Here is a 16,933-nt window from a genome sequence, read left to right on the forward strand (position 1 = left end):
CCCTACACTCTACACTCTACACCCTACACCCTACACCCTACCCCCTACCCTCTACACCCTACCCCCTACCCCCTACCCTCTACACCCTACACACCCTACCCTCTACACACCCTACCCTTTACACCCTACCCTCTACACCCTACCCCCTACACCCTACCCCCTACCCTCTACACCCTACCCTCTACACACCCTACCCTCTACACCCTACCCTCTACACCCTATCCTCTACACCCTACCACCTACACCCTACCCTCTACACCCTACCCTCTACACCCTACCCCCTACCCTCTACACCCTACACACCCTACCCTCTACACCCTACCCTCTACACCCTACTCTCTACCCCCTACACCCTACACCCTACCCTCTACACCCTACTCTCTACCCCCTACACCCTACCCTCTACACCCTACACCCTACCCTCTACACCCTACCCTCTACACTCTACACCCTACCCCCTACACCCTACCCCCTACACTCTACCCCTACCCTCTACCCCCTACACCCTACCACCTACACTCTACACCCTACCATCTACACCCTACACCCTACACCCTACCCCCTACCCTCTACACCCTACCCCCTACCCTCTACACCCTACACACCCTACCCTCTACACACCCTACCCTCTACACCCTACACACCCTACCCTCTACACCCTACACACCCTACCCTCTGCACCCTACCCTCATCCCCTACACCCTACCCCCATCCCCTACACCCTACTCCCATCCCCTACACCCTACCCCCTATCCCCTACACCCTACCCCCTATCCCCTACCCCCATCCTCTACACCCTACCCCCTACCCCCATCCCCTACACCCTACCCCCTACCCCCATCCCCTACCCCCTACCCCCTACACCCTACCCCCATCCCCTACCCCCTACCCCCTACACCCTACCCCCTATCCCCTACCCCCATACCCTACCCCCTACCCCTATCCCCTACCCCCTACCCCCATCCCCTACCCCCTACCCCCATACCCTACCCCCTACCCCCATACCCTACCCCCTATCCCCTACCCCCTACCCCCATACCATACCCCCATCCCCTACACCCTACCCCCATACCCTACCCCCTACCCCCATACCCTACCCCCTACCCCCTACCCCCATACCCTACCCCCTATCCCCTACCCCCATACCCTACCCCCTATCCCCTACCCCCTACCCCCATACCCTACCCCCTATCCCCTACCCCCTACCCCCATACCCTACCCCCTATCCCCTACCCCCATACCCTACCCCCTACCCCCATACCCTACCCCCTATCCCCTACCCCTACCCCCATACCCTACCCCCTACCCCCTACCCCATACCCTACCCCCTACCCCCATACCCTACCCCCTACCCCCATACCCTACCCCCTACCCCCTACCCCCATACCCTACCCCCTATCCCCTACCCCCTACCCCCTATCCCCTACCCCCATACCCTACCCCCTACCCCCTACCCCCATACCCTACCCCCTACCCCCATACCCTACCCCCTATCCCCTAACCCCTACCCCCTACCCCTATCCCCTACCCCCTACCCCCATCCCCTACCCCCTACCCTACACCCTACCCCCATCCCCTACACCCTACCCCCATCCCCTACCCCCTACCCCCTACACCCTACTCCCATCCCCTACACCCTACCCCCATCCCCTACCCCCTACCCCCTACACCCTACCCCCTATCCCCTACCCCCATACCCTACCCCCTACCCCTATCCCCTACCCCCATCCCCTACCCCCTATCCCCTACCCCCTACCCCCATACCCTACCCCCATACCCTACCCCCTACCCCCATACCCTACCCCCTACCCCCTATCCCCTACCCCCTACCCCCATACCCTACCCCCTATCCCCTACCCCCTACCCCATACCCTACCCCCTACCCCCATACCCTACCCCCATCCCCTACACCCTACCCCCTACCCCCATACCCTACCCCCTACCCCCATACCCTACCCCCTACCCCCTACCCCCATACCCTACCCCCTATCCCCTACCCCCTACCCCCATACCCTACCCCCTATCCCCTACCCCCTACCCCCATACCCTACCCCCATACCCTACCCCCTATCCCCTACCCCTACCCCCATACCCTACCCCCTACCCCCTATCCCCTACCCCATACCCTACCCCCTACCCTACCCCCTACCCCATACCCTACCCCCTACCCCGTTACCCTACCCCCTATCCCCTACCCCCTACCCCCATACCCTACCCCCTATCCCCTATCCCCTACCCCCTACCCCCATACCCTACCCCCTATCCCCTACCCCCATACCCTACCCCCTATCCCCTATCCCCTACCCCCATACCCTATCCCCTACCCCCTACCCCCTACCCCCATACCCTACCCCCTACCCCCATACCCTACCCCCTATCCCCTAACCCCTACCCCCTATCCCCTACCCCCTCCCTACCCCCTACCCCTACCCCCTACCCCCTCCCTACCCCCTACCCCTACCCCCTACCCCCATACCCTACCCCCTACCCCTACCCCCTACCCCCTACCCCAATACCCTACCCGCTACCCCCATACCCCCATACCCTACCCCCTATCCCCTACCCCCTCCCTACCCCCTACCCCCATACCCTACCCCCTACCCCCTCCCTACCCCCTACCCCCTAACCCCTACCCCCTACCCCCTCCCTACCCCCTACCCCCTAACCCCTCCCTACCCCCTACCCCCTCCCTACCCCCTACCCCCTCCCTACCCCCTACCCCCAGCCCCAACTAACACACCTGCCTCCAATAATGAACTACATGACAGAACTAGACGGGACCAGAATTCATTTAAATCCCGTATCCACCTCTAATGCAGACCTTCCACCAATCACTCACTGTACTACTGTATGGACCTGTACTGAGGAACCATGGAGAACACCAATCACTCACTGTACTACTGTATGGACCTGTACTGAGGCACCATGGAGAACACCAATCACTCACTGGACTACTGTATGGACCTGTACTGAGGAACCATGGAGAACACCAATCACTCACTGGACTACTGTATGGACCTGTACTGAGGAACCATGGAGAACACCAATCACTCACTGGACTACTGTATGGACCTGTACTGAGGAACCATGGAGAACACCAATCACTCACTGGACTACTGTATGGACCTGTACTGAGGAACCATGGAGAACACCAATCACTCACTGGACTACTGTATGGACCTGTACTGAGGAACCATGGAGAACACCAATCACTCACTGTACTACTGTATGGACCTGTACTGAGGAACCATGGAGAACACCAATCACTCACTGTACTACTGTATGGACCTGTACTGAGGAACCATGGAGAACACCAATCACTCACTGTACTACTGTATGGACCTGTACTGAGGAACCATGGAGAACACCAAATCACTCACTGTACTACTGTATGGACCTGTACTGAGGAACCATGGAGAACACCAACTCACTCAGTGTACTACTGTATGGACCTGTACTGAGGAACCATGGAGAACACCAAATCACTCACTGTACTACTGTATGGACCTGTACTGAGGAACCACGGAGAACACCAATCACTCACTGTACTACTGTATGGACCTGTACTGAGGAACCATGGAGAACACCAAATCACTCACTGTACTACTGTATGGACCTGTACTGAGGAACCATGGAGAACACCAAATCACTCACTGTACTACTGTATGGACCTGTACTGAGGAACCACGGAGAACACCAATCACTCACTGTACTACTGTATGGACCTGTACTGAGGAACCATGGAGAACACCAATCACTCACTGTACTACTGTATGGACCTGTACTGAGGAACCATGGAGAACACCAATCACTCACTGGACTACTGTATGGACCTGTACTGAGGAACCATGGAGAACACCAATCACTCACTGTACTACTGTATGGACCTGTACTGAGGAACCATGGAGAACACCAATCACTCACTGTACTACTGTATGGACCTGTACTGAGGAACCATGGAGAACACCAATCACTCACTGTACTACTGTATGGACCTGTACTGAGGAACCATGGAAAAAGGTCAACGACCTCATAAAGTAGGCAACTTTGGGCAAATCAGGGGTTAGAGGTCACTCACCCATGGATTGGCAGGTGCGTGTGCAGGCGGTGCGTCTCAGGATCTCGTACACCTGAGAGGGTTAGGTCACACGGAACATTGTGTCAGAGAGAAACAGAGACCTGAAACCATATTCCCATTGATTCTTGACAGAGAAACATCCGGAATGACAGACTCACTATTCGACTGCGTGTTGCGTTGTCAAAGAACGTGTCTTTAGAGGTGATGTTAAATCTGTAGAGAACAAAGAACAGGTGTCACCTCAGGGGAAACTCAGATGGTGACTCCATATACAGACCAGCTGTTGTCAGAGTGTGTGTGAGGGGCGTGGTGGGGGTGCATCTTACAAGTGTAGTTTGTCCCTGGAGAAGCAGTGCGAGAGCTGCTTGGTGGTGCTGTGGTCTAGCTGGGGGATGTTGGGTTGGAACGGCTGGTTCACCTTCCTCCAGAACTCACTGAGGCTGGCACTGAGCCCATGCTCCTGCTTCAGGTCATAGATCTAGACAGACAGACAGACAGATCACTGTTTCAGGTCATAGATCTAGACAGACAGACAGATCACTGCTTCAGATCATAGCTCTAGACAGACAGACAGACAGATCACTGCTTCAGATCATAGCTCTAGACAGACAGACAGATCACTGCTTCAGATCATAGATCTAGACAGACAGACAGACAGATCACTGCTTCAGATCATAGCTCTAGACAGACAGACAGATCACTGCTTCAGATCATAGATCTAGACAGACAGACAGACAGATCACTGCTTCAGATCATAGCTCTAGACAGACAGACAGATCACTGCTTCAGATCATAGCTCTAGACAGACAGACAGACAGATCACTGCTTCAGATCATAGCTCTAGACAGACAGACAGACAGATCACTGCTTCAGATCATAGATCTAGACAGACAGACAGATCACTGCTTCAGATCATAGATCTAGACAGACAGACAGATCACTGCTTCAGATCATAGCTCTAGACAGACAGACAGACAGACAGACAGACAGACAGACAGACAGACAGACAGACAGAGACAGACAGACAGACAGATCACTGCTTCAGATCATAGCTCTAGACAGACAGACAGATCACTGCTTCAGATCATAGCTCTAGACAGACAGACAGATCACTGCTTCAGATCATAGCTCTAGACAGACAGACAGATCACTGCTTCAGATCATAGCTCTAGACAGACAGACAGACACACAGACAGATCACTGCTTCAGATCATAGCTCTAGACAGACAGACAGACAGACAGACAGACAGACAGACAGACAGACAGACAGACAGACAGACAGACAGACAGACCACTGCTTCAGATCATAGCTCTAGACAGACAGACAGACAGATCACTGCTTCAGATCATAGCTCTAGACAGACAGACAGATCACTGCTTCAGATCATAGATCTAGACAGACAGACAGACAGATCACTGCTTCAGATCATAGCTCTAGACAGACAGACAGACAGACAGACAGACAGACAGACAGACAGATCACTGCTTCAGATCATAGCTCTAGACAGACAGACAGACAGACAGATCACTGCTTCAGATCATAGCTCTAGACAGACAGACAGACAGATCACTGCTTCAGATCATAGCTCTAGACAGACAGACAGACAGACAGATCACTGCTTCAGATCATAGCTCTAGACAGACAGACAGACAGACAGACAGACAGATCACTGCTTCAGATCATAGCTCTAGACAGACAGACAGATCACTGCTTCAGATCAGACTTCTAGACAGACAGACAGACAGACAGACAGACAAGACAGACAGACAGACAGACAGACAGACAGACAGACAGACAGACAGACAGACAGACAGACAGACAGACAGATCACTGCTTCAGATCATAGCTCTAGACAGACAGACAGACAGATCACTGCTTCAGATCATAGCTCTAGACAGACAGACAGATCACTGCTTCAGATCATTGCTCTAGACAGACAGACAGACAGACAGACAGATCACTGCTTCAGATCATAGCTCTAGACAGACAGATCACTGCTTCAGATCATAGCTCTAGACAGACAGACAGACAGATCACTGCTTCAGATCATAGCTCTAGACAGACAGACAGATCACTGCTTCAGATCATTGCTCTAGACAGACAGACAGACAGACAGACAGATCACTGCTTCAGATCATAGCTCTAGACAGACAGATCACTGCTTCAGATCATAGCTCTAGACAGACAGACAGATCGCTGCTTCAGATCATAGCTCTAGACAGACAGACAGACAGATCACTGCTTCAGATCATAGCTCTAGACAGACAGACACACAGACAGACGGATTAATAGAGGCACCTGCTGTGGCTCATATACAGGGTCTCCCTTCCACTGCAGCAGGGGCTGGGGATTCAGAAAAATGTCATGTCCTCAGAGGCAACTCACTGTGCAGTAGTCATAAAAATAAAATAAACAGCCTGCGTGTAAAGTCAAAACAGCCTGCGTGTAAAGTCAAAACAGCCTGCGTGTAAAGTCAAAACAGCCTGCGTGTAAAGTCAAAACAGCCTGCGTGTAAAGTCAAAACAGCCTGCGTGTAAAGTCAGAACAGCCTGCGCGTAAAGTCAAAACAGCCTGCGTGTAAAGTCAAAACAGCCTGCGTGTAAAGTCAAAACAGCCTGCGTGTAAAGTCAAAACAGCCTGCGTGTAAAGTCAAAACAGCCTGCGTGTAAAGTCAAAACAGCCTGCGTGTAAAGTCAAAACAGCCTGCGTGTAAAGTCAAAACAGCCTGCGTGTAAAGTCAAAACAGCCTGCGTGTAAAGTCAAAACAGCCTGCATGTAAATAAAGTCAAAACAGACTGCATGTAAAGTCAAAACAGACTGCATGTAAATGTGCAATCAGACACGTTTTTGGTAAGTTGCAGAATTGCAATAAAAGAGAACTTGTCCCGAATTCCTTAAGACGTTAGGTAGTCTGTACCTGCAGCCACAGGGGAGGGGCTGGAATTCAGGGTGGAGTGGATGGGAAGAGTAAACCTCTATTGTGTTAGCCTTCTGGAGGGCTCTGCCCAGGTAGAGAGATGGAGGGCTCTGCCCAGGTAGAGAGATGGAGGGCTCTGCCCAGGTAGAGAGATGGAGGGCTCTGCCCAGGTAGAGAGATGGAGGGCTCTGCCCAGGTAGAGAGATGGAGGGCTCTGCCCAGGTAGAGAGATGGAGGGCTCTGCCCAGGTAGAGGTATGGAGGGCTCTGCCCAGGTAGATAGATGGAGGGCTCTGCCCAGGTAAAGAGATGGAGGTATCTGCCCAGGTAGAGAGATGGAGGGCTCTACCCAGGTAGAGAGATGGAGGGCTCTGCCCAGGTAGAGAGATGGAGGGCTCTGCCCAGGTAGAGAGATGGAGGGCTCTGCCCAGGTAGAGAGATGGAGGGCTCTGCCCAGGTAGAGAGATGGAGGGTTCTGCCCAGGTAGAGAGATGGAGGGCTCTGCCCAGGTAGAGAGATGGAGGGCTCTGCCCAGGTAGAGAGATGGAGGGTTCTGCCCAGGTAGATAGATGGAGGGCTCTGCCCAGGTAGAGAGATGGAGGGTTCTGCCCAGGTAGAGAGATGGAGGGCTCTGCCCAGGTAGATAGATGGAGGGTTCTGCCCAGGTAGATAGATGGAGGGCTCTGCCCAGGTAGAGAGATGGAGGGCTCTGCCCAGGTAGAGAGATGGAGGGTTCTGCCCAGGTAGAGAGATGGAGGGCTCTGCCCAGGTAGAGAGATGGAGGGCTCTGCCCAGGTAGAGAGATGGAGGGCTCTGCCCAGGTAGAGAGATAGAGGGTTCTGCCCAGGTAGAGAGATGGAGGGTTCTGCCCAGGTAGAGAGATGGAGGGCTCTGCCCAGGTAGAGAGATGGAGGGTTCTGCCCAGGTAGATAGATGGAGGGCTCTGCCCAGGTAGAGAGATGGAGGGCTCTGCCCAGGTAGAGGGACTCTTCTGGGAAGGCTTTCCACTAGATGGTGGAACATTGCTGCAGGGACTTGCTTCCATTCAGCAACAAGAGCATTAGTGAGGTCGGACACTGATATTGGGCGATTAGGCCTGGCTCGCAGTCGGCGTTACAATGAAGTATGTCCCCTTTGGTCCATTTTCCCGAATGCGAGTTGTTACATTGTAAAAGACTGCTGTAGTGTGATTGATTCACATAATGTTTCAGGTACCATCAAATGTAATCCAAGTAGGAGAATAATCCACCGTGTCTTCATGTGGCTCTACTGTAGCCCGATGGGTAATCTGATGCAACATTAAAGACTGTTAAACTACTATCAACAAAGCAACAACAACGGATGGGTTTAACAAAGAAAAGAAACGCTGCAGAGATGAACCCCCTGTTTGTGTTCGGGGAGGATCCATCCATGGGATCACACACACACACACACACACACACACACACAGACACAGACACAGACACAGACAGAGAAACAAAGACACACACACAGAGACACAGAGACACAGAGACACACACAGACAGAGACAGAGACACACACACACAGAGACACAGACAGAGACACAGACACACGGCTGTAAAGCGGTGGAGGTCTCACCTTCTTAGTGGGGACTTTGATCTTGAGGAACTCTGCCTCTCTGCTCAGGACCGACCAGGGGACATGGAGTCTCGTGAAGCTGGGCCCGTAGACCCTGACCTGGGGGTGGGAACCAACAGGTAGGAACCATAGTTTAATACCAGGAGGAGGACATGGGGTGGGAACCAACAGGTAGGAACCATAGTTTAATACCAGGAGGAGGACAGGGGACATGGAGTCTCGTGAAGCTGGGCCCGTAGACCCTGACCTGGGGGAGAGGAACCAACAGGTAGGAACCATAGTTTAATACCAGGAGGAGGACAGGGGGTGGGAACCAACAGGTAGGAATTATAGTTTAATACCAGGAGGAGGACAGGGGGTGGGAACCAACAGGTAGGAACCATAGTTTAATACCAGGAGGAGGACAGGGGACATGGAGTCTCGTGAAGCTGGGCCCGTAGACCCTGACCTGGGGGAGAGGAACCAACAGGTAGGAACTATAGTTTAATACCAGGAGAAGGACAGGGGGTGGGAACCAACAGGTAGGAACCATAGTTTAATACCAGGAGGAGGACAGGGGGTGGGAACCAACAGGTAGGAACCATAGTTTAATACCAGGAGAAGGACAGGGGGTGGGAACCAACAGGTAGGAACTAAAGTTTAAAACTAGGAGAAGAGGAGGACAGGGGGTGGGAACCAACAGGTAGGAACTAAAGTTTAAAACTAGGAGAAGAGGAGGACAGGGGGTGGGAACCAACAGGTAGGAACTAAAGTTTAAAACTAGGAGAAGAGGAGGACAGGGGGTGGGAACCAACAGGTAGGAACTAAAGTTTAAAACTAGGAGAAGAGGAGGACAGGAGGACAGGGGGTGGGAACCAACAGGTAGGAACTCAAGTTTAAAACTAGGAGAGGAGGACAGGGGGTGGGAACCAACAGGTAGGAACTAAAGTTTAAAACTAGGAGAACAGGAGGACAGGGGGTGGGAACCAACAGGTAGGAACTCAAGTTTAAAACTAGGAGAGGAGGACAGGGGGTGGGAACCACCCGTCCCCATAGGAGGCCTTTTGCCTTTTGGTAGGCCATCATTGTAAATAAGAATGTGTTCTTAACTGACTTGCCTAGTTAAATAAAGGTTAAATTAAAATAAAAAGATCATCTAATTCTAAATGTAAAGTCAATGGGAGTGCTGATCAGGTAGGTGTGTCTATAAATAAAGGGTGTATAAACCCCATTAACCGCCAGAGTGCTGATCAGGTAGGTGTGTCTATAAATAAAGGGTGTATAAACCCCATTAAACCCCAGAGTGGAAATCCACGTGTTTTCAGTGGGAAGACAATATCCAGAGATTACCCATAATGCACAATGATTTAAGTCAAGTCATCATTTTAGTCAAAGTATTATGTATTTGAAGGTGGAAATTTGTGATATGTTAAATGCCGTGTGTTTCCTCTGTGATGACATGCTGATACCGTTCGGTGTTCCTCTCTGCGATCGCGACTGAGCAGTATAATACCACCCTGTCCACCACCTCCCAACCTGACTGAGCAGTATAATACCACCCTGTCCACCACCTCCCAACCTGACTGAGCAGTATAATACCACCCTGTCCACCACCTCCCAACCCGACTGAGCAGTATAATACCACCCTGCCCACCACCTCCCAACCCGACTGAGCAGTATAATACCACCCTGTCCACCACCTCCCAACCTGACTGAGCAGTATAATACCACCCTGTCCACCACCTCCCAACCCGACTGAGCAGTATAATACCACCCTGCCCACCACCTCCCAACCTGACTGAGCAGTATAATACCACCCTGTCCACCACCTCCCAACCTGACTGAGCAGTATAATACCACCCTGCCCACCACCTCCCAACCCGACTGAGCAGTATAATACCACCCTGCCCACCACCTCCCAACCCGACTGAGCAGTATAATACCACCCTGTCCACCACCTCCCAACCCGACTGAGCAGTATAATACCACCCTGCCCACCACCTCCCAACCCGACTGAGCAGTATAATACCACCCTGTCCACCACCTCCCAACCTGACTGAGCAGTATAATACCACCCTGTCCACCACCTCCCAACCTGACTGAGCAGTATAATACCACCCTGTCCACCACCTCCCAACCCGACTGAGCAGTATAATACCACCCTGCCCACCACCTCCCAACCCGACTGAGCAGTATAATACCACCCTGTCCACCACCTCCCAACCTGACTGAGCAGTATAATACCACCCTGTCCACCACCTCCCAACCCGACTGAGCAGTATAATACCACCCTGCCCACCACCTCCCAACCTGACTGAGCAGTATAATACCACCCTGTCCACCACCTCCCAACCCGACTGAGCAGTATAATACCACCCTGCCTATTCCCTCCCAACCCGACTGAGCAGTATAATACCACCCGATCCACCACCTCCCAACCCGACTGAGCAGTATAATACCACCCTGTCCACCACCTCCCAACCCGACTGAGCAGTATAATACCACCCTGCCCACCACCTCCCAACCCGACTGAGCAGTATAATACCACCCTGTCCACCACCTCCCAACCTGACTGAGCAGTATAATACCACCCTGCCCACCACCTCCCAACCTGACTGAGCAGTATAATACCACCCTGCCCACCACCTCCCAACCCGACTGAGCAGTATAATACCACCCTGTCCACCACCTCCCAACCCGACTGAGCAGTATAATACCACCCTGCCCACCACCTCCCAACCCGACTGAGCAGTATAATACCACCCTGTCCACCACCTCCCAACCCGACTGAGCAGTATAATACCACCCTGCCCACCACCTCCCAACCCGACTGAGCAGTATAATACCACCCTGTCCACCACCTCCCAACCCGACTGAGCAGTATAATACCACCCTGTCCACCACCTCCCAACCTGACTGAGCAGTATAATACCACCCTGCCCACCACCTCCCAACCCGACTGAGCAGTATAATACCACCCTGCCTATTCCCTCCCAACCCGACTGAGCAGTATAATACCACCCGATCTACCACCTCCCAACCCGACTGAGCAGTATAATACCACCCTGTCCACCACCTCCCAACCTGACTGAGCAGTATAATACCACCCTGTCCACCACCTCCCAACCCGACTGAGCAGTATAATACCACCCTGTCCACCACCTCCCAACCTGACTGAGCAGTATAATACCACCCGATCCACCACCTCCCAACCCGACTGAGCAGTATAATACCACCCTGTCCACCACCTCCCAACCCGACTGAGCAGTATAATACCACCCTGTCCACCACCTCCCAACCTGACTGAGCAGTATAATACCACCCGATCCACCACCTCCCAACCCGACTGAGCAGTATAATACCACCCTGTCCACCACCTCCCAACCCGACTGAGCAGTATAATACCACCCTGTCCACCACCTCCCAACCTGACTGAGCAGTATAATACCACCCTGTCCACCACCTCCCAACCCGACTGAGCAGTATAATACCACCCTGTCCACCACCTCCCAACCTGACTGAGCAGTATAATACCACCCGATCCACCACCTCCCAACCCGACTGAGCAGTATAATACCACCCTGTCCACCACCTCCCAACCTGACTGAGCAGTATAATACCACCCTGCCCACCACCTCCCAACCCGACTGAGCAGTATAATACCACCCTGTCCACCACCTCCCAACCTGACTGAGCAGTATAATACCACCCTGCCCACCACCTCCCAACCTGACTGAGCAGTATAATACCACCCTGCCCACCACCTCCCAACCTGACTGAGCAGTATAATACCACCCTGTCCACCACCTCCCAACCCGACTGAGCAGTATAATACCACCCTGTCCACCACCTCCCAACCTGACTGAGCAGTATAATACCACCCTGTCCACCACCTCCCAACCCGACTGAGCAGTATAATACCACCCTGCCCACCACCTCCCAACCTGACTGAGCAGTATAATACCACCCTGTCCACCACCTCCCAACCTGACTGAGCAGTATAATACCACCCTGCCCACCACCTCCCAACCTGACTGAGCAGTATAATACCACCCTGCCCACCACCTCCCAACCCGACTGAGCAGTATAATACCACCCTGTCCACCACCTCCCAACCCGACTGAGCAGTATAATACCACCCTGCCCACCACCTCCCAACCTGACTGAGCAGTATAATACCACCCTGCCCACCACCTCCCAACCCGACTGAGCAGTATAATACCACCCTGTCCACCACCTCCCAACCTGACTGAGCAGTATAATACCACCCTGCCCACCACCTCCCAACCCGACTGAGCAGTATAATACCACCCTGTCCACCACCTCCCAACCCGACTGAGCAGTATAATACCACCCTGTCCACCACCTCCCAACCTGACTGAGCAGTATAATACCACCCTGCCCACCACCTCCCAACCCGACTGAGCAGTATAATACCACCCTGCCTATTCCCTCCCAACCCGACTGAGCAGTATAATACCACCCGATCCACCACCTCCCAACCCGACTGAGCAGTATAATACCACCCGATCCACCACCTCCCAACCTGACTGAGCAGTATAATACCACCCTGCCCACCACCTCCCAACCTGACTGAGCAGTATAATACCACCCTGCCCACCACCTCCCAACCTGACGGAGCAGTATAATACCACCCTGCCCACCACCTCCCAACCTGACGGAGCAGTATAATACCACCCTGCCCACCACCTCCCAACCCGACCCACCACCTCCCAACCCGACTGAGCAGTATAATACCACCCGACCCACCACCTCCCAACCCGACTGAGCAGTATAATACCACCCTGTCCACCACCTCCCAACCTGACTGAGCAGTATAATACCACCCTGCCCACCACCTCCCAACCTGACTGAGCAGTATAATACCCCCCTGCCCACCACCTCCCAACCCGACTGAGCAGTATAATACCACCCTGCCCACCACCTCCCAACCCGACTGAGCAGTATAATACCACCCTGCCCACCACCTCCCAACCCGACTGAGCAGTATAATACCACCCTGCCCACCACCTCCCAACCCGACTGAGCAGTATAATACCACCCTGTCCACCACCTCCCAACCTGACTGAGCAGTATAATACCACCCTGTCCACCACCTCCCAACCTGACTGAGCAGTATAATACCACCCTGCCCACCACCTCCCAACCCGACTGAGCAGTATAATACCACCCTGTCCACCACCTCCCAACCTGACTGAGCAGTATAATACCACCCTGTCCACCACCTCCCAACCTGACTGAGCAGTATAATACCACCCTGTCCACCACCTCCCAACCCGACTGAGCAGTATAATACCACCCTGCCCACCACCTCCCAACCCGACTGAGCAGTATAATACCACCCTGTCCACCACCTCCCAACCTGACTGAGCAGTATAATACCACCCTGCCCACCACCTCCCAACCTGACTGAGCAGTATAATACCACCCTGCCCACCACCTCCCAACCCGACTGAGCAGTATAATACCACCCTGCCCACCACCTCCCAACCTGACTGAGCAGTATAATACCACCCAAAGCAAGTCTCTTCTTATTGGTGTTCTTTAGTAGTGGTTTCTTTGCAGCAGTTCGACCATAAAGGCCTGATTCACGCAGTCTCCTCTGAACAGTTGATGTTGAGATGTGTCTGTTACTTGAACTCTGTGAAGCATTTATTTGGGCTGCAATTTCTGAGGCTGGTAACTCTAATGAACTTATCCTCTGCAGCAGAGGTAACTCTGGGTCTTCCTTTCCTGTGCCGGTCCTCATGAGAGCCAGCTTCATCATAGAGCTTGATGGGGGTTTTTTCAACCGCACTTGAAGAAACGTTCAAAGTTCTTGAAATTATCCCGATTGACTGACCTTCATGTCATAAATCCTCTTAAAGATCGAACCCTTTTTTTTTCGCCTAAAATGACATCCCCAAATCAAACTGCCTGTAGGACCTGAAGCAAGGACATGCATACGCTTGACACTATTTGAAAGGAAACACTTTAAAGTTTGTGGAAATGTGAAATGAATGTAGGAGAATATAACACAATAGATCTGGTAAAATATTTTTTTAAAGTGTTTTCAAATTATTATACTTTTTTTCATCATTTTTTAAATGCAAGAGAAAGGCCATAATATAATATAGCAGTTTAGGCGCAATTTAGATTTTGTCCACTAGATGGCAGCAGTGTGTAAAGTTTCAGATTGATCCAGTGAAGCATTACAAAACTGGATGGGGTGGCAGGTAGCCTAGTGGTTAGAGCGTTGACCTACCAACCAAAAGGTTGCCAGATCGAATCCCCAAGCCGACAAGGTAAAAATCTGTCGTTCTGTTCCTAATCCACTGTTCCTAGGCCCTCATTGAAAATAAGAATTTGTTCTTAACCGACTTGCCTAGTCAATTAAAACAAATACTGGACAATATTTTGTGTCAAATTGATACATTTTCAAGTACATGCAGTAACTATCGAGAACATACAAAGATGATATGGTAATACACAATGTAAGTACACAAATACACACTCCCAGGACTGTCACACATGATGGATCATCAGCTTATACACTAACTATCACACATCTAGATGGCCGGGCGGGGTGGGTGTGGAGCTGTCGAACCCAGTTCCTACATCTGAATATGAAAATAGATGTATCATTTTCTCAGCGATCTACACAGAATACACCACAATGACAAAGCAAAAACAGTTTAAATTTTAGCAAAATGATAAGAAATATGCACATTACACACCTGTATGTATGTATGTACACACACAACCGTTCAAAAGTTTGAGGTCACTTAGAAATGTCCTTGTTTTTTAAAGAAAATGAATGTCCATTAAAATAACATCAAATTGATCAGAAATACAATATAGACATTGTTAACGTTGTAAATGACTATTGTAGCTGGAAACGGCAGATTTTTTATGGAATATCTACATAGGCGTACAGAGGCCCAGTATCAGCAACCATCAGTCCTGTGATCCAATGGCACATCGTGCTAGCTAATCCAAGTTTAGCATTTTAAAAAGGTTAATTGATTATTAGAAAACCATTTTGCAATTATGTTAGCACAGCTGAAAACTGTTGTTCTGATTAAAGAAGCAATACAACTGGCCTTCATCAGACTAGTTAAGTATCTGGAGCATCAGCATTTGTGGGATCGATTACAGGCTCAACATTTCCACAAACAAAGAACTTTCTTCTGAAACTCGTCAGTCTATTCTTGTTCTGAGAAATTAAAGCTATTCCATGTGAGAAATTGCCAAGAAACTGCAGATCTCGTACAATGCTGTGAGAGTGACACACAGAGCCACCATGAACAGAGTGAGGGTGACACACAGAGCCACCATGAACAGAGTGAGGGTGACACACAGAGCCACCATGAACAGAGTGCATGCAGAGTGAGGGTGACACACAGAGCCACCATGAACAGAGTGAGGGTGACACACAGAGCCACCATGAACAGAGTGAGGGTGACACACAGAGCCACCATGAACAGAGAGCATGCAGAGTGAGGGTGACACACAGAGCCACCATGAACAGAGTGCATGCAGAGTGAGGGTGACACACAGAGCCACCATGAACAGAGAGCATGCAGAGTGAGGGTGACACACAGAGCCACCATGAACAGAGTGCATGCAGAGTGAGGGTGACACACAGAGCCACCATGAACAGACTGCATGCAGAGTGAGGGTGACACACAGAGCCACCATGAACAGAGAGCATGCAGAGTGAGGGTGACACACAGAGCCACCATGAACAGAGTGAGGGTGACACACAGAGCCACCATGAACAGAGTTCATGCAGAGTGAGGGTGACACACAGAGCCACCATGAACAGAGTGCATGCAGAGTGAGGGTGACACACAGAGCCACCATGAACAGAGTGCATGCAGAGTGAGGGTGACACACAGAGCCACCATGAACAGAGTGAGGGTGACACACAGAGCCACCATGAGCAGAGAGCATGCAGAGTGAGGGTGACACACAGAGCCACCATGAACAGAGTGAGGGTGACACACAGAGCCACCATGAACAGAGTGAGGGTGACACACAGAGCCACCATGAACAGAGTGCATGCAGAGTGAGGGTGACACAGAGCCACCATGAGCAGAGAGCATGCAGAGTGAGGGTGACACACAGAGCCACCATGAACAGAGTGAGGGTGACACACAGAGCCACCATGAACAGAGTGAGGGTGACACACAGAGACACCATGAACAGAGTGAGGGTGAGACACAGAGAGGAGCCGCTAATGGATTTACTAAGGGAATAAATCATTTCTAATTTTGGGATTCAGGCAGAAAAATTGGGCCTGGGTAGGGTGGGGCCTGAACGTTGCGGGTAGGGTGGGGCCTGAACGTTGTGGGTAG

General features: G+C 51.8%; 1 protein-coding gene across 2 annotated transcripts in view; it reads right to left on the reverse strand.

The window, feature by feature from the left end:
• ano2b (anoctamin 2b) overlaps window positions 1–16,933 on the reverse strand; it is a 191,303-nt gene that overhangs the window by 152,212 nt on the left and 22,158 nt on the right. For both annotated transcript variants that reach the window (XR_011666777.1, XM_071331598.1), the window contains 4 exons: window positions 8,595–8,693; window positions 4,405–4,556; window positions 4,237–4,291; window positions 4,079–4,130 (listed from right to left, as the gene is read on the reverse strand). Coding sequence is in view for 1 of the 2 variants with exons in the window: in XM_071331598.1 (XP_071187699.1) it covers window positions 4,079–4,130; window positions 4,237–4,291; window positions 4,405–4,556; window positions 8,595–8,693 (358 nt within the window). In the remaining variant the exon portion in view is untranslated. The remainder of the gene's footprint in view (window positions 1–4,078; window positions 4,131–4,236; window positions 4,292–4,404; window positions 4,557–8,594; window positions 8,694–16,933) is intronic.

The sequence above is a fragment of the Salvelinus alpinus genome, chromosome 11 (assembly GCF_045679555.1).
Source record: "Salvelinus alpinus chromosome 11, SLU_Salpinus.1, whole genome shotgun sequence".
Taxonomy (NCBI): Eukaryota; Metazoa; Chordata; class Actinopteri; order Salmoniformes; family Salmonidae; genus Salvelinus; species Salvelinus alpinus.